The 18130-nt window shown below is 49.1% G+C and overlaps 1 protein-coding gene and 1 pseudogene across 2 annotated transcripts in view; one reads left to right on the top strand and one right to left on the bottom strand.

The window, feature by feature from the left end:
* Window positions 1-18130, bottom strand: part of INPP5D (inositol polyphosphate-5-phosphatase D) — a gene marked incomplete at its 5' end in the record, with an annotated part of 131392 nt that overhangs the window by 35190 nt on the left and 78072 nt on the right. Inside the window, 6 exons of the mRNA XM_082658363.1 lie at window positions 2129-2231; window positions 4122-4228; window positions 11531-11654; window positions 13152-13223; window positions 13374-13454; window positions 17998-18085. Coding sequence (XP_082514489.1) covers window positions 2129-2231; window positions 4122-4228; window positions 11531-11654; window positions 13152-13223; window positions 13374-13454; window positions 17998-18085 — 575 coding nt within the window. The remainder of the gene's footprint in view (window positions 1-2128; window positions 2232-4121; window positions 4229-11530; window positions 11655-13151; window positions 13224-13373; window positions 13455-17997; window positions 18086-18130) is intronic.
* Window positions 11954-12523, top strand: LOC309824933 (calmodulin-binding transcription activator 1-like; annotated as a pseudogene). The gene is made up of 2 exons: window positions 11954-12014; window positions 12227-12523. The product of its transcript is annotated as a calmodulin-binding transcription activator 1-like (transcript).

The following is an 18130-nucleotide window of genomic DNA, read 5'->3' on the forward strand; positions in this document are numbered from 1 at the left end:
AACAGCAAAACCCAACACCAAGTGAGTCAGTGGTACATCGGGAGAATTCAAAACAGACGTGGGGGGTGGGAGAGGTTCACATAGTCACTGGAAACCATTCAGTTCCCCCAACGAAATATACCTTAAAGAACTAGGTACTATCATCACCCGGGCCCTCAGCAGTGAAGGTGTGGGGTCCCAACCACTAGACTGCCAGGTAGTTCCCTCAGTTACATTTCTTTGTAAAGATAAAGTTAAGTTTCAAAACTAGAAACACCTGAAGATTCTGTAACTTGAACTGGTAGCACAAGATGTCAGACACTGTCCTAGTCTCTGGGGCTTTAGTGATAACTGAGACACGGGCCTCGAGGAGTTCACATTCCATTGGTGGTGAGAGAACGCTGTAGGCTGACAAGTTTAGCATGGAGGCTTCTAACCCATGGTTAGGAGACAACAGTGCCTGCATTGCACAGGAGAGATCTCAGCCGAAAACCAAGAGATGTGCGGGAGTTAGCCAGAGAAATGGAAGAGCACGGAGGCCCACCTAGTGCCATTTCAAAAGCTGAGCTGAAACAGCTTAATAAAGAAATGATGATAAAGATTTATTTCCCTCAAAATGCCCTTGGAGGTTGAGTAAACTTTTTTCTCAAAGAGATAACTTTCTTGGTTCACAAGTGCCTAGAAGCCAAGAGCTGGAGTGACCTGACTGCCGCCGAGCTCTGCTCCCACTGTGGCTCAGGATGGGAGCACAAACCCTGGGGCCTGGTGGTCTCTGCTTGGGGAGACCCTCACATGCTGCCCTGGTGAGGCAGGGCCCTGGCCAGCTCCTTCCATGCCGTGTGAAGGGCACCCCCTGCAGTTGTGCGCCTGGACGGCCTGAACCGTGCCCAGCCAAATCTAAGACGTCCAGGCTCGCAGAGGGAAAAACGGGAAGGGGCCGGTGCCCACGTGCATGAACCCCCAAGTGTGAGAGCTGAGGAAATCAGGTGGCCAGTAAGAAACACTGGTGGGGAGAGAAGGATACAGGAACTGGGCAAGGGTTCTACTTCAGCGCTGCCGTGGCCCCTGGAATCTCTGGGCGTGAAGGTCTGGGGAGGCTGGGTCTGGTGGAATCGGGGTGGGCAGCTCTCCTGACTTCCCTCCTGGAACGCCAGCCCATCCTCAACCAAGCGACAGGCCAGGAGTCCCATGTTGCGTTTTTATTTCGGACTGTCCCCCTCCCCCTCCACGAAGGGCTTCTGCTCAGCCTCTTCCTCCCGGGGGGCTGCTGGGTGACACTGTGCTGCATTGGGAGGTGGTCCTGACTCTGCTCCAGACAAAAGTAGGCGAGACAGAGGCCCAGTCAAATTCAAATTTCAGATAAACAATGGATAATTTTTAGAATAAGTATGTCCCATGCAATAACTGTTTGTCTAAAATTTAAATTAACTAGACGTTCTGTATCTACTTAATTTTTTAAAATTTCTAGCTGAATATTTACACCAAATAATTATTTAGTGTAATTCATATTAGTATAAAAATTTGTATTAGCATCTAAGTATATACTGTGTATGTTTGGTACAATGCATATTTAGTGTATATTTGCACTTACCTCTAGCCAAATAGTTACACTAAATAATTATCTAGTATAATTTATATTCAGTATAATATATTTATATATTTAGTATATGATATATACTTAGTATATATTAGTATGTAAATATATATAGTATATATATTTAGCATAATATATATTTATTTCTAGCTAAACACCTATACTAAAAAATAATTTGTTGTTTATAGGAAATTCAAATTCAACTAGGCATCATCTCTCTTTCTCGTTCTTGCTCAATAAACCTGGCAGCCCAAATCAAAAAGGGAGTTCTTCCTTCTAGGACTGAAGCCCCTTGGCAAGCTGCCCCAGGCTGGCAGGTGCCCAAGAGCCTCTTCACCCATATATTCAGACTTTCCAGTTTCGACAAGCAACGTAACCCATTTCAGCTGCACTTGGGGTATGAGAATCCCAGGGCTTGTTTCTCTTACCCCTTGTCTCAGGATGGGTACCCAGGTCTCGGGACTCGGGGTGGGGGGGAGGCAGGCAAGGATGCTTGAGGCAGCAAAGCAGAACCCCAGGGGAGGTGCCTGGAGGCGGGGTGGCATGTGGACCCACCCATGTTCCAGGTGCCGATGAAGATGGTGATCATGTCGGGCTCCGGCTGCTCTGAGTGCTTGTTCTTCATCTGCTGGAGGAGCTGGCAGAAGCCTTCTCTCTTCTAGGGATTGAAGGGCAGACAGACTCAGACAGGCCTCTGCCTCCCTGCACATGCTACTTTCAAAGGACTGGTCAGCTTCGAGAAAACTGAGGGGAGCGCAGATCAGTGTGGACTTCCAGGAGAGCCATCTGGAAATACGTGTCCGAGGTCTTAAGAGAGCGGCTTCTCTCTGACCCAGCCCTTCCACTGCAAGGACCTGACTAAGGAAAGAATCAGGGACTGTTCGAAGACCCGACTACATCGTGGGGACTGCAGCAGAAAATATTAGGAACCTTCGTGTCCGGTCTTAGGAGATGAATTACTAACTGTATTATGGGTCATCCATATGCTAGAAGACCACAGGTTTTAAAAATTGGGGGGCAGAAGTACTTCATCAACAAGGGTAGACGGTCAAGATACCTTGTTTAGTATGAAAAACCAGTTGACAAAACACTATGAACAGCACCACTGCATTTGTGTTAAAAAAACACAAACAAAAACCATCCTGAAAGATAGAGTCCGAGGATTACTAGTGGTATAGGGCTGTTTCTATTTTAAACTTTTTGTTTCTCTGTATACTTTTTCACTAATGAGAATTAGATTACTTACGTAATGAAAGAAAATTTAAATCAAAGAAACGAATTAAAAAGGAAAGAACACACAAAGGCTGTCGTAGCCTTCTTAACAGTCTTCGTTTAGTTGTCCTGGGTACACAGTAGGGCACAAAGTAGACGTGGCCCTCTCGTAGCTTACAGTCCAATAGGGCAGGGTGACCAAACAAGCATGCCCCCAAGGTTCAGCCTGCACCATATGAAATTACCAACGTTTGACAATTTCACATGATTCAATCTAATGGCAAATCCAAGTTCCCTCCGTAGAAAGCAGCTCACGAAGAACTGTGATGGCTGTCTTTACGGAAACCTGCTTTTAGTTACAAATGGCTCAATATTCAGCGCCTCATCCTTCTGAGCTTGCGGCAATGAGCGGAACTGGGCTTTGGACCTCTGCCCACGTGCCCAGCACGCTGCCCAGCCAGGTTTCTGCCTCCCCCCACCTGTCTGGCCCCCACTTCCTTGTTTTTCCCAGTTCCTTCTCTCATTCCTCCCAGTCCTTTTCACCCTCTCAGCCAGTTCTGGGCACCCCTGGACCCCCCCATTGGCCTCCCAGCAGCCCACCCCTGCCACACAGGTAGAAAGAGGTGGGTCCTGGCACTCGATGGGGTTGTCCCTGTGAGCCTATGATAGAAGCTCTGTCCCTCTGCCATGGTGCTGACACAGTCAGCCAACACCTCACGCGCTGGGAGCTCTCTGTGCCCTGTCTCATCCGAGTCGTACACTGCAGGATAAACAGCAGGGCCGCAAGGGTGGGTTTCAGCCCCTTGTTGGCATGTCTGAAGTGAGGGATAAGGTCACAGAGACACTGTCTGTACAGAGGCCCACCACAACGCCCAGATCCCAAGTTTCTCCATCTGCCCACCCACCTCTTACTCCAGTAGCCAGGCCTGGCAGGGACTCTCACTTCTGCAGAGTGGGGCAAAGTGTAGAAATGGAGGGAGCGCTGGTTGAGACTCAGATCTAAATCTGGGGTGCCCCTGAGGGCCTCCGGGTGCATCCCGGGGAAGTTCAAAGCCCCCCAGTGGGGCTCAGGGCTAGTAAGACATGGATGATAAAGGGTGCACTCTCTCAGGGGCAGGCGTGGCAGCAAAGGGAGAGGATGGAGCTGTGATGCTTGAATCCCAGCTGGCCTGGAACGCACCCCCTCAGCTTCCTGCGCTTGGCTTTCCCAGGTGGGAAATGGGTTGTGAGAGCTGAGTGAGCCCACGGTACCGACTTCCAGGCACACAGCAAGCCTCAGAAACTGTGCGTCCCTCACTCCCCTCTTGGCCCATCTTAGTGGTTTGTCGTCACTTACTTTGGAGTCAGCAAAAACATATTCCTTCCGCAGGGTCTTCTCCTTCTCTGTTTCCACCAAAATCACCAACTTGTTCAGAAACTTCTGAGATTTGATGAGCTGCAGGACTGAAGAGGGAAGAAAGTTCATCTTTCTCATCATCACCCAATATGTAGAGCCTCCACTACACTCTGGCACTTGACCATCAACAGTCCTGACTTTTCCGTGTCCAGGCTGAGCCCCAGATCTGTGCCTGGTCTCCCAGATCCTTGCTCCTCTTACAGGGAGGAGTTCATGGCTGGGAAGGGTGGTGCCTGGAACAGGAAGGGTGGCCTGGCCGGAGCAGAGACAGTGTGACTGTCCATCTTTTCAGCTCCCTCCCTCTCTTCCTTCCTTCTCTCTCTCTCTCCTCCTCCCTATCTCTTTTCCTTCCTTTCTCTTCCTCCCTTCCCTCTTGTGCTTTTGAATTTATATCTAAATGAAAAATTAAATATTTTCACTTCTATCAACGACTAAAAGACTCAAATTGTTCTACAAGATTTTTATGAACAATTGCACTCCCCAACCCCACCTCCCTCCAATGTCCAGCTCCCTAGAGGCAACCACTATCAATTCTTTTAGTGGATTCTTTTGGAATTTTACTTCATGACTCTAAATATGATGCTTATATTGCTACTTCCTGGTGTTTCAGTCTTAGGTACTTCCTATTACATAGTGACTTCCCACTATAGAAGATGAAGGTTTAGCTCTCTTTCACATTTACAACCTGTTCCCCCACCTCACCATTCCCCTCCCCCTGCCAGTTCAGTCCCTCCATCATCCTTCTAATAATTATACCATCATTTTGGCCAGATAAGCATTCAGTGTTTGTTATTATGGGAATGCTCTTAACAGACAAGCCCTGACTGCTTTCTTTTTCCTACACAACTTTCTGTTTTTCCTGGAGTTAATAATTGCCGTACTTTTTTCAGTGGTCCTAACTCTCTCAGTTTGTAACTCTCTTTTCCGTGTGGTCAATCACTTTCATCAGTTTCATCATCCTGAGGGAGCCTCTCCCAGAGCCTCTGGGCCTTCTCTTCTCCAGACTGGTGACCTCTAGGCCTGATGCAGAGCCGTTACTTTAGGGCCTTCCTTCTCCATCATCTGGGAAATCCATTCACCTCTGTCTCTCTTGTATTGGATCCCATGTCGTCCTCTTCCTCAGTTTATGCCTTCATTTTGGTAGAGCAACATCTCTAGTAGCTTTCCAAGAAAGAAGGGATGGGGTGATACATTTCTGGAAGCTTTGCATGTCTGAAAACTCTACCCTCACGCTTCACTGACACAACTCTAAGTTAGGAATAATTCTCCTCAGGACTCTGGAGACCTTGCTCCATCCTTTCTAGTTTGCAGCATTGCTGCTGAGAAATAAAACATCCTTCTGATCCATCTGTATGCAGAAGAGTCCACAGGGCAAGCCTGACTGCTATCCTTGGAAAGCCAGCTTGAAGGTGGCCCTTGGTTGGCATCTAGGACCTTGGATTTGGGGAGGGTTCCCAGCATCCCCAGAACTAAGAGCAACTCACTGTGCCTGTGATGTTTGTACCAACAGTGTGGTTTACACTGAATATTTGTTTTCCTCCTGGGAGTCTGGGTGTGTACCAGGCAGAAGGTGCCTACGTGACCAGCCTCCAGTAACATGCTGGGATTCTGAGTCTCTAACAAGCATCCCTGGTAGATGACATCTCACATGTGTTGTCACAACTCATCAAGGGAGGAATTAAGCACGTCCTGCGCGACCCCCACAGGGAAAGGACTTCTGGAAGCTTGTGCCTGGTCTCTCCTAGACCTCACCCCAGGCACATTTTCCCTTTGCTGACTGTGCTGTGTCCTTTCACTGTAATAAACCACAGCTATATGACTCTACACTGAGTCCTGGGAGTCTTCCTGGAGAATCACTCACTGTACCTGGACATGGTCTTGGGGACCCCTGACCCAGGCTATAATCTATCTTTTGCTTTGAAGATTTTAGGATCTTTTCTTAGAATCCAGCGTTATGAGACTTTCCAATGTTGCATGTGCCTCAGAGTGTGCTGGCCACTCGGTGGGCCATTTTCAGTCTGGAAACTGTTTAGTCCTGAGAACTTCTCTTGAATTGTTTCTTTAATGCCTTTTCTCACCGTTTCCCGGTCTTCTCTTACTGACTCTCATTATATTGGTATTGGACCTCCTGGACTGGTCTTCTAATTTTCAAAAATCCCTTCTCTCCTATGTCTCCTCACTTTGTCCTTTTGTTCTACCTTCTGGGAGCTTTCCTCAACTTTATCTTTCCACCCTTCCTTTGAGTTTTTATTTTTAAAATTTCTGAAAAAAGATTCTGCTATAATGTTTTTATTTTTCCTTACTAATCTCCTGTTCCCTTCCTTCTCCTTTTTCTTCGTTTTTATTTTGTTCTCGGAGTGTTCCTTTAATAGCATTCTGTTCTTGTTTCCTGGTCCAATTTCTTTTAACTGTCATCATTTGTTTCCTGCAAGTTTTTTGTCTTTTTTCCTTACTTCTGCCTTGAGTCTCATTGTTTCCTATTCCAGGCTTCTCTCCACTGTCTGGTGGTCCTTAGCTGTGCATCCCAACAGTGCCAGTGGGGGACTGTCCAGCAGGGTTTCTCCACTGGGTGGTCTCATGGGTTGACTTGTGGGGAACCTCTTCATGGCAGTGTCTTTAGATTTTTGTTCCTGGGCTGGTCATGTGGTCCAGGAAGAATCTTCCAACTGCCTGCCTGCAGGGTGTGGGCCTGGCTGGCAGCATCCCGAGCTGGGCAGGGGTGAAGGCTGGCATCTCAGCGTTCAGAAGTAACGCTGGTGTCTCCCACTCCCTTACCTCCTCCAGAGAATGAACCTCAGGTCTTCTGCCTAATGTGTGAGGGGTAGCCACCAGCTGTGTGGCATGGACAGGGATCTGGTGGGTCTAACGCTTTCAAAAAGATTTTCATCCAATCCTGCTGTCTATAACCCCAGCTTCACCCTCACTCCAGGGGCCGCGGTTGCTATTGACTCCTATGCCCTTTGTGGTTCTGTGGTATGTCAGGCGTCTCAACTTTCCCTATGCCATACTTAAAATTTAGCTTTTTTGGTTCCTATAAATTGGTTCTCATTATCCATCTGCTTTTCAGCATTCAGAATTGTGTTGCCATTACCTGCCCTCCTGTTTTCTCTGTCCCTGGCAGTTTTGCCTTTAGGAAGGGAACTGACAATCGTGTGTGTGTTCAGCCACCATCTTGAGCTGAAGTCTCACTCTAGGGAACTCGTGGGTGGCCCCTGCTCTCAGAAGTCCCCTCAGCCTTGTCAGAGGCAGCCACAGACTCCTACTGCTGCCAACTGGAACGCCCAGCTTCTCCAAATCTGCTGCTCTTAGGCTATGTCTCCCTCCCTCCGAATCTCTGGTTTTCCTTCTCTTTGTAGGACTGTGTGGCTGCCCCTGGGACGTGACATCTTGCTTGCTCAGAATTAGTATTATTAATACTAATATTAGTGTCAGTGGCAGGGTCAGTAAGTGGCCCACTTGTTCCCATACTTAGTTACATAGAATCATTTCGGTTCCTCTTCCCTTGCCCTGTCCATCTCCTCCATCAGCCGGTCTGAGCAGTTCTACCTCCACAACGTTCCCAACCTGCCTATCTTTCCCCATCTCAAGCCACCACCACCTCTTGCCGGCCACTGTCACAGCCCTTTAATTGGTCTCCCTGTCTCTGCTTGCCCCTGCCACCGTTTATTCTCAGCACAGCAGCCAGAGTTCATTTTAGAGGGGATCCCACCATTCCCCTGCCTGAAACCTCCAAACAGTGGCTCACTGCACTTAGAACACACCCCGGGTCACCAAGGCCCGGTGATTTCTTCATCCTCCGAAGCCCCAGGCAGAGCCACCTCTGTGGTGTGAAGCTTCCCCGCACAGCCCCACACAGAGCTCCTCAGTCCTCCCCCAGGGCTAACCTCACATCTGACCCACATTCTAAGACATGCGCACACGTCAGCTTTCCCTCCCGAACTGCAGGTTCTTTGAGGGAGGGCTATATAACTCAGGGCTGGCCCACGGAAAATGCTCAAAAGAGAAATGTGCATTGAATTAACTGACAAGAATTCACAGTGCTCCTCAGAATCCTGACGACCATTTCTTTCAGTCCAGAAACCTCAAGTTTTTAGAGCCGTCAGGCACTCTCTGACAATCTCCTTACTCATTGTTGGTTTCTGTTTCATTTTGTCAAAGCTGGGTCCATTCCTTTCAGTTGTAAGTCAGACTCTGTGGCCGTTAAGAGGAAAGTATGGTTCTAAGCCCGTCACTTTCAACAGCCCTCCCCCGCTCACACCCTCAATAAGTCCCCAGCTCTCCTGCCCAAGTTGGCAGTGGACGGAGCGGTCCTGCCCCGGCACTGCGATCGAACTCTGCGTGAATATGACAGCTTGTCACACTCCAGTGTCCAGGGACTTCGTTTCCTGATCCGTCGTCCTCCTCACTGCTCGATTCTACCTTCCTCAAAGCTGCCTTGGAGGGATAATTATATGATGATGATGGTGGTAGCAGCCAATTATTTGAGCATCTACTAGATGCTAGACACTGTGGACTTTGACGTTTACTTACTGAAGACTCACGGCAGCCCTACAGGACGCTACTATACCTATTTGACAGAATAATAAACTGAGGACAGAGGGCCCTAGACCAAGGTCACAAGTGGCTGACCTGGGACTCAAGGCTGGGCTTCTAACACCTCCCTGTGCTCCTAACACCACTCTTCTCCTTTCTGCACCCCACCTCCTGCACAGGGCTGGTCCCCAGAATTCCATCCCCCCTGTTGCCCTGAGAGTATCCCTTGGACCTTCGTGCCACAGCCCAGGTGGGACTCAGGAGCAGGAGGTTGCAGGACAGGGCAGGCCCCTGTGGGGCAGCCCCCATGGCCTCTACCTGGACACTTTGCCGTGGGGTCAGTGCTGCCTCTGGGCTCATGGGATGTACTTTTACAGGCATTAGCTCGTCTACTCATGACAAGCCTATTATTCCCATTTCACAGATGAGAAAATGGAGGTACAGAGCAGTTAAGCAACTAGGCCAACATGATACAGCCAGCAAGTGTCAGAGCCTAGATTTGAACCTGGGACGTCTAGCCCCGGAGCCCATGTGTGCTCTTATCCTCTGTCCTGCTGTTCCCAGCATAGTGTCTGACATCGAGTTGGTACTGAACACACAATCCCCTTCCCATCCCGCCTGGATGTCCAGCCCTAGGAGGTTCTAGGGGTGACGAGTGGTATCTGCAGGACTTGGCTGTCAGGCCAAGTATCCACCATCTGAATAGACAGCTCAGGCCAGTGTTCTTGATGGGGCGAGGCTGTGGCTCGTGTCATGTCCCCTAGAGTCCCCTGTGGGATGTGCTGTGACCTGCTCCCATTTGCCATCTCTGCTGGCGAGAGCTTCAGAGTGGGTGGTGGTGACCCAGGACAATATCTGAAGGCCACTCCAACTCATGGGCTAAATGACAGTGGGCAGACAGCATGGAAGCACAGCCCACGCTCCCTACAGGCATCTGCTTGGCAAGGCTAGAGCAGCGGGATTTTCCCAACTTTTCAACACCAGCCATCAGTCACGGTCTCCAACCAGAACCTGCCTCCAGAACATTCCATCCCACAAGTCAGGCTTCTAACAGAACCAGAGGAGAGTCCTCTGCTTCCAGACAGCAGGAAAAAGATTTTACATGGTGACCACATGCATATAATTTCTGTGTGTGTGTGCATGTGTATGTATAACTACAACACGAGTTTCGTGAAAGAATGTTTACCTTTACTCTCTACTTTGATGTTTTCTGGTTTCTCCTTCTCTGTTCTTTCTCTTCTCACACTACTTTATTCGGAACAAAAGATACTGATCATGCCTGGAACTGCCAGATAAGATACAGGATGACTGGGATTCCTTTACAGAAAAAGGCGTACCTTTTCACTACAAGTATGTTCCAAGTATTGCACGGGACATACTTATACTAAAGCTTTTTCATTGTTTATCTGCAATTTGAGTTTAACTGGGCATCCTGTATTTTTATTTGCTAATCTGGTATCCCTAATTATATGCTACTAAGCAAATTTTGAGCCCCTGCAGAATAAAAAATACTGTTTACAGACCAGAGGGGCTTTGTCTTCAGGGGCTGGAATACAAACTGCTGTGTGAAATTTGAGGGGAGAGTCCATAGCACTTACCAAGTATCTCAGGGAACCTGTTGGCCAGGTGAGGATAAAATGAGATCAAGTAAGGAAATGCGGCTCAGAAAATACCATGTTACGATACATAGGCTCCCCGCCTTGTACAGATGGAGAAACTGAGGCTTGGAGCTGCCCCCTCCCTGGCAGGCCAGCCTCCGAGGCCAGTGATGCCAGGGGCACATCTGAGCATTTTCCCCCATTCTGCTTGGTTGTTGCCCAAAGCCCTGCTGTCCTCCAGGGGTCCCTCCCCTGGGAGCCTCTCTGTAGCCTTTCTCTTCCCCTGACCTTGGCCACACTGCAGGCTGTCACTTGCCATTCTCACTATCAAGGCTGCCAATTCTAGACTCTGCCTCTAAAACTGCCTCCCTGCCCCCTCCCCTGTTATTCTCCATCCAACCTGTGGCCTTCTTCGGAGCACTCAGTAATAGCTGAAATCATCGTATTGACATATTTATTGGCCACTCAATGCATTGGAATGTAAATTCCACGTGGACAGAGTCTTCGACCATCCTGCTTGCCCTGGATCCCCAGTGCCTGGCCCACAGCAGCTTCTCTATAAGTTTTTGGCGTGTGAACATTTTCCATTTTACTGATGAGTTTGTTTGAGATGCAAAGCCTCAGTTGCCCAGAGTTGGCTCCTATGTGCTAGGTTTTCCTAAGGAGCCTTACACGTAGATCCGTTCACATGAGTCTTATCATCCCCATTTTACAGATGAGGAAACTGAGGCCCAGGAAGGTTAAGTGTCGCATGCAAGGTCACACTGGTGCTAAGTGGCTGAGCTGGGATGTGAATTCAGACAGAGCTCATGACTTTAATGCCATGCTAAACTGTTTCTCTGTGTTACCCTAGAGATGCAGCCTGATTTGGCCAGCAGGGCCTGAACCAGGCATAATGATGACCACACGCGTCAGTGTGGCTCCTAGCAGGGAAGAGCATGAACACACGTGGAACCGCCACCCTGGGCCAAGTATGAGCTCATTTCCCCAGGGTGGGAGGAAGCAGGTGGAGCGTACAGGGCAGGCCTCAAGGTAGAGGGGACACGAGAGGGGAGCCTTATGACTGGGGGTTCCCACAGGCAGGCTGAGGGTTGGTGGGTACCCCAGCAGAGGGTGGAAGGTGCCTGGCAGGACTTACTTTTCCAGCAGCCTGCTGCTGAGCGGCCACAGTAAGGGCACTAGCAGAATGAGAACTTTACAGACACGAGGGGGCCTTACTTTTCTTGTGGCTGTAGAACTTGTCCTCAGAACCATCCTTGGACTTCTTAATTATCAGTTTCCCAGATTCAACATCAACTTTGAGCTGCAGTTTCTGAGGAATCCCCAGAGATTCTGACTTTACCTGTGAAAAGGAGGTGGGGAGGAAGGAGGGGAGGGGCAGAGGAGATTTTGGTTATCCCTTCTCTGTGCTTTCACAGTGCCAGTCCGTGATCCCTTGTCGATACGACTGGGCAGCCCTTGGCCATGTGTCCAGCCCTGGTGTCCCTGCCGCACGGGACCACTGGGCTTCTGTTTCTGAGCTTCCCTGCCGCAGAGGGAGTTTCCATGGGCAGCTCGTGAGAGTCCCTGAAACGTGGGAGGAGCCCAGCTTGTCCACCGTGTGCACATCAGCTATTCCGCCAGGTCTGGTGAAGGGAACGGATGAACGACTGGAAGATGGTTTATTCACAGCTGAATGTGGCAACACTCATTAATATGATGTGTCATCTACTTCCACAAAGGATTTTAGTAACAGATTTATGCTCCTGGGCCTCGTTACAACCAATAAGTGAACATTCACTGATAATAATTAGGAAAAAGACAATTGCCTAGGCATGTTCAGAAGATGGAAATACATCTTAAAATCGAATTGTCATCAGGGCTAGGAAGGATTTGGGGGTGGGCATCCTGTCCTGTTTCTGAATGTGGAACCAGTGCTGCGCAAAAAGAAAAGAAGAAAACAGCGCGCTCGTGGTCCCGGTCGCGCGGAGGAGGATGCGCACGCGGGGGGGAAATGGCTGCTGAAAACAAGCCGGAAGGGCGGTTCCCAAAGTGTATTCCGCGGAGCTCGCGCCTACTGTGTTCTCAACACCGCGCCACCTATAGAAGATGATCATGGGAATAGCAACAGTCATGTAAAAATCTTTTTACCGAAAAAGCTGCTTGAATGTCTGCCAAAATGTTCAAGTTTACCCAGAGAGGCACCGTTGGAACACTAATGAGAGATCATGATGCAGCCGTCCTTCTGGATTTTTTAATAATGTGTGACCCTTCACCTTTGATCCCCTGACCTGCATTACCTTGGTAACCGTTTCATTTTTTAATTTTTCATTTTTTGATTTTGGTGTACAAGCTGTAACATTTCATCTCTCAAAGTGTCACACGTTGATTTCCTCAAATAGAGATACCCCTTTGAGCGATAAAAAAAAAACGAAAAGAAAAACAAATTTCTGGGCCTGGAGATTCTAACTCAGTCACTTTCGGGGAAGTCACAGGAATCACTTTTTTCCCCCCTAATCCCTCCTTGAGGCACTATTTTCCAGCCAGTTCGGGGAGGCCCTCTGTTTGATGACACTCACTGCCCCCATTTGGAGAAGGAAGAAGTTTTGGCATCTTGGGCCAATGAGAAGCTCCTTCCTTGGGAGCCTCCCCATGGCGAAGGCTCCACAGGTTCATCTGGGCACCCATTCTAAGGTTTAATCATCTTCCCAGGGAGCTGGTTCCGCTGACCGTCAATCTCAGCCCAGCCATTGGGCTCCCTCCTGAGGAAGGACTGGGGGTCCATCAAAAGCCCCCCTTCCCCAGGGACCAGAACCGCCCCCAGCCCCCTCCTGTGAAGCACAAGTCCACAGCCACTTACCTCAAAGGTGACTGGTGGGATGAGGGAACGCCAGTGGGAAGACTCGGGACCCTCATGCAGCAAGGCCTTGACCTGTGGGCAGAAACGCACGGGGCCCTTCAGGCTGGGAGGGGAAGGGAAGGCAGTACAGGTTGGGACAGAGTCACAGGGGTACCTGGGCATTCTCCAAGCGAAGAGGGGGCCATAGAGAAGTCCAGGGAAGCTGCAGGGTCCCCCACATACCTTATCTTCAATAGAAGACAGGAGACTTGTCAGTTGGCTGAGCTTGGCCACCATGTTGATCGGATTGGCCTCACCAAGCACCTGGTACATGAGAGCAAATAAGGACGGGATGCTGAGTGCCAGCCGCTGAGCGCTTTCCATGCTTCATCTTGGTTCATCTCCCTAACAACCCCACAAGTACGATTATTGTCCCCCTTTGAAGACAAGGAAATCAGGGATATGTACAACCGTCTCAAAATTATGATGACCAAAAAATGCATCTTCCTTTCTTCTTCCCTCTAAACCTGCTTCTTCCCCGGTGCTTCTCAGTTGCTTAAACAAAACCGAGGCCTGTCCTCGATTATAACCTTTCCACCCTCCTACGTGTACTGCATCGGTGCTCCTGGCTCGACTTCCGAAACACGGCCGTCCCCGGCTCGAAACCCCCTGGTCCAGCTGCTTCCCACCACTGAGAGGAAATGATCCAAACTCTTAAAGACTCTGTATGATCCACCCCTCAGCCCCAGCCACGCTCATCCTCACTTCTGATCTGCCCTTGGCCTTGAGCTACACTTTCTGAGGAATCCCTAGAAACATAGATGTCACCTGAGAAGGCCACTTCCTTGTCATTCAGGTCTCAGAGCCACAGAGAGGTCTTCCCTGACCACACGAGCTAAAATCATCTCTACTACATCACCCTGCTTTGCTTCATACCAATCACCACGATTGTTTATTTGCTCTTTGTGTATCTCCCCTGCTAGAATGTAAACACTGTGAGAATTGGGACCGTGAGAAATGTGTCCGGTGCTGTGACATCGGTGCTTGGCCAGTGAAGATGCTCGGTAAAGCTGTTCAATGCATGCCTGAGGCCCAGAGAGCTGAAGTTACCTGTCAGAAGTCACACAGCTAGTAACGGCACAGCAGGCCAGGAAACCATGTCTGCTTGGCACCAAGTCCACGGTCTCAAGCATTTATTCACAGAACAAATACTTACAAAGCACCTATTCTGTGCCAGACACGTTCCCAAGGTGCTGGAGATGTAGAGTTAAAAGGGCACCATCCCCGCCCTCCACTAGGACAAGAACACCAGACTTGACAACCTTGAACACCAAGCAGAGTGGAATGAGGGTTGTCACCGATGAGGAGATGTCCCTTTACCCCACCCCTTCCTGAATAAGTCAGCCAGGTTACACAGGCTTTTTTTTTTTTTTTAAATAAGTATTATTATTATTTAAAGATTTATTTTTATTTATTTATTTTGGCTGCACCGGGGTCTTAGTTGCCACATGCAGGATCTTCGTTGCTGCCTGCACACTATTAGTTGCGGCACGTGGCGTCTAGTTCCCTGACCAGGGATGGAACTCAGGCCCCCTGCATTGGGAGCGCGGAGTCTTACCCACTGGACCCCCAGGGAAGTCCCTACAGAGGCTTTTGACCTCAGTTTCCCAGCAGCCGCTTTAGCTCTCTCCTTCTGCCGTCACCAATCACCGTCACTTCTGACCATCAGCAGTACTGCCGCTACGGCCACCTCCAGCACAGCCATCACCGCCATCATCGTGGCAGTTACTCTCTGTCACAGCTTTCTCTAATTCTTTTTGGTTTGGCCCTTGCTCCTCGACAAAGCTCTCAATCAGTCTTCAGTTATTATTGGTCAGCAGGAGGGCTCAAAAGATTGGAGCTGAGATGCAGGTAAGAATGGAGCAGGACAGCAGGTGGGAGACTACAGGATCCCTTGTTTTAGGGGTGTTTTTCTCATAAAGAGTTGAAAAGATGGCAGATTCAAACCCCCTCATCCTCCTTCAGACACTGGAGATCGCCTACTTACTACCCGGCCCATCACCTGGTGGTAGGATGGTGTCTTCCCCACTCTCTCTTCGAATCTATGTCTTTTGGGGCAGGTTTGGTAAAGACGTACAAAGTATAAATGAAGCTACCAACCAAGTGGGAGTTAGTTCTTGGAACAAAAGGTATTAGAAGAACGCTGGAGCTTAGCCTCTACTGCCTCGTTAGGCAGAATACATATGACCATGTGATGGGTTCGTATGCTATGCCCAGCGTGTTTAAGATGTATTGACTCTTCTAGTCCTTGGTTTGCAGATGGGGAAACTGAGTCAGAGTGGTGAGTCACTTGTTCAAGGTCACAAAGCTGGTATTGACCTGAGATTTGAATGTAGATCTCGCCCAGTGGGTCTCAGCTGGTACAGATTTTGCCCTCTGGGGTCATTTGACAATGTCTGGAACATTTTGGGTTGTGAAAATTGGGGGATTCTAATGGCATCTAGTGGGTAGAGGCCAGGATGTGTTAACATCGTACAATGCACAGAACAGTCCCACACAGCAAAAGAAGATCCGGCCCCAAATGTCACTAGCGTTGAGGTTGAGGGCAAAGTTCACAACTCAGCCTCAATGTGGGCGAATTGGTCTGAGGGCCACCTGTGGGTTTGTAGAAGCTGACCTGGTTACTGCACTTAGCTTTTCAGTTGAACTTCGGAGGATGTGGGCTCCAAGGTTAACGACTCTCTGTGCTTACATAGGGCAGACCCAGGGCTCTCCCCAAACTTCGGATCAGCAGTCATTTTGATAATGTTGCATTTTGCACCTCCCAGCAGTTCTCAAATAAATGTCACGCAGGGGTCCCCATCATATCTTGCCTACCTAACGGAAAGGGCCTAGTGTTGGTAAGGGGCTACCATGGCCAGATGTCTCACCCAAGCAATTTCATTTACTCCCTCATATACCCCTGCAGTGGCAGATATGACAATGCCCATTTCTCAGATAAGGCAACTAAGGACGGGGCAGGCGGGAGGGAGGTGAGTTAGATATTGAACTTGGATGTTTTTGATCCAGAGGCCAGTGTTCTTTCCTCTACCTCAGGCAGCCTCGGAACTCCCTCTTCCATTTGTGAATTTCTGGAGGCATCAAGACATTGTCTGCTTTTCTTGACAAGTCAGGGTCTCAGACTGGAGGGTGGCAGCCAGAACCCTTCCTCTAAATCCTGACGCCACCTCCCATCCCATCGCTACTCTGTCCTGCCACCGAATGCAAACACTTTGGCCTCTGCACACAGGGCATCATGCTGGGGCGTGGCTGTTACCAGCTTTTCTCTCTGGAAGCTTCTCCCTCGTCCAATCCTACTTCAAAGATTTGGGTGTGTGGTCTTGTATTCAAACGATTTAAATTTTAGTGTCTGGTAGGGTCTCTGTTTTGTCTAGATTTGCTTTTACTTTCCCGTAAATTAACCCACCATTCACTTCAAGGAAAGCAAAATTACATTGTTGTTGTTGTTGTTTTTATCCTGATGAATTTTAAGTTGTACAAATAGAACACAAATTTTCTCAGTAAAAAAAAAAAAACTCCAAAAAACCATTTGGGCAAACCTGAAGTCTCCCCTGACCCAGGCCCCTCTGGCCCAATTCCACCCCCTCCTCGTGAACAGAGTAGCCCTTTGGGTATAAACACTTCTGGTACGATTTCCACATGTAGACTTACATCCTAGTTTATATATTGTTCTACCGTTTGCTTTTTTCACTCAACAGTATGCCTTGGAGTCAGTGCATCCACCTTAGAACAGAATTCTGCATCATACTTTAACTCTTTCTCTCTCTGTTTGTGTTTCCAGCGTTTCTGTTTTTAGAGACAAAGCTGTGATAAACATTTTTGTCAACATCTCTATGCAAACATGTAGACCCTACGGCAGCTGCCTGCAGGTGGAATGGCTTACTTGAAGGACTCCGGGCATTAAACATTTTCATGCAGACGGCTAAAGTGCCTTTTAGGAAAGCCATTTCCACTCTCAGCTGTGAGTCCCTGACCCTCATGTTAGAGCCAAGTCCTGGCTTCACCAATCAAATTTTCCTGTCTGAGAGGCAAGAAGAGGTCTCCCTGCTTTGCAGGTCATTTTCCAGTTACTCATGAGGTGTTCACTAACATCTTTTCCAGGGCATCCCAGCTATTCCCAGTCCCTCTTCAGTAAAATGGGCTTTTAAAATCCTCTTCCCACTTAAAAAATTTGGTTGCTTTTACTTAATTGTGCTTGGAAGGGTTTGCTTTTTAAACATTTTTAAACCCTTGTCCCTTGCAAGTGCTTTCTCTGGAAGTCCTATCTGTGCTTGTTTTTACCTTTGCCGAGGACACCTTCTGTGACACAGACAACTTGGCCTTGGCCCCCTGCCAGGCTGTGAGCACGCATATGTGTGTGCATGTGCGTGTGTGTGCGCGCGCGTGTGTGCACGTGTGTGTGCACGTGTGTGTGTGTTTGTGTGTCTGGCGGGGGGCCTGCCTTCACCTGCTCCTCCTGGGGCATGAGGTGGGAACAAGCATTTAGGCACCTCATGTTTTTTTCAGTTTCTGATGAGAAATGGTGGGAAAAGGTCCTGCCTTGCCTCCTTATTTAGCACTAATAAGGAGTTCTGCTGGCGGTTGCATAATTTGAAATCTTTATTCCTCAAATCAAAATCCAGCGGGGGCGGGAGGTCAGGGTGCTGAGGCTCCCCGGCCCCCTTATACTCTGGGGGTCCAACAAAGGCAGTGCTTCCTTCTGAGCCCTCGGGACATTGGTTACCTCTTCTCCCCATGCCCCATCTGAGCCCCCACCCCTGCCCCACTGGTTTTATCAATCTCATCTGTCCAATCCCAAAGTCTTTACCTGAGGCCGTGGACGCAGGCTGGGGGAGAGCTGCTGGTCAAACAGTCTCTGCAGAGATTCCAGGGTAGGGAGGGTCCGGGTGACTTCGCTGGGGGTAGGGGACAGGGTGAAGGTCAAGGATTAGTGAGGACTC

This window comes from Grampus griseus (assembly GCF_964374135.1).
Source record: "Grampus griseus genome assembly, chromosome: 7".
In the NCBI taxonomy this organism is placed as follows: Eukaryota; Metazoa; Chordata; class Mammalia; order Artiodactyla; family Delphinidae; genus Grampus; species Grampus griseus.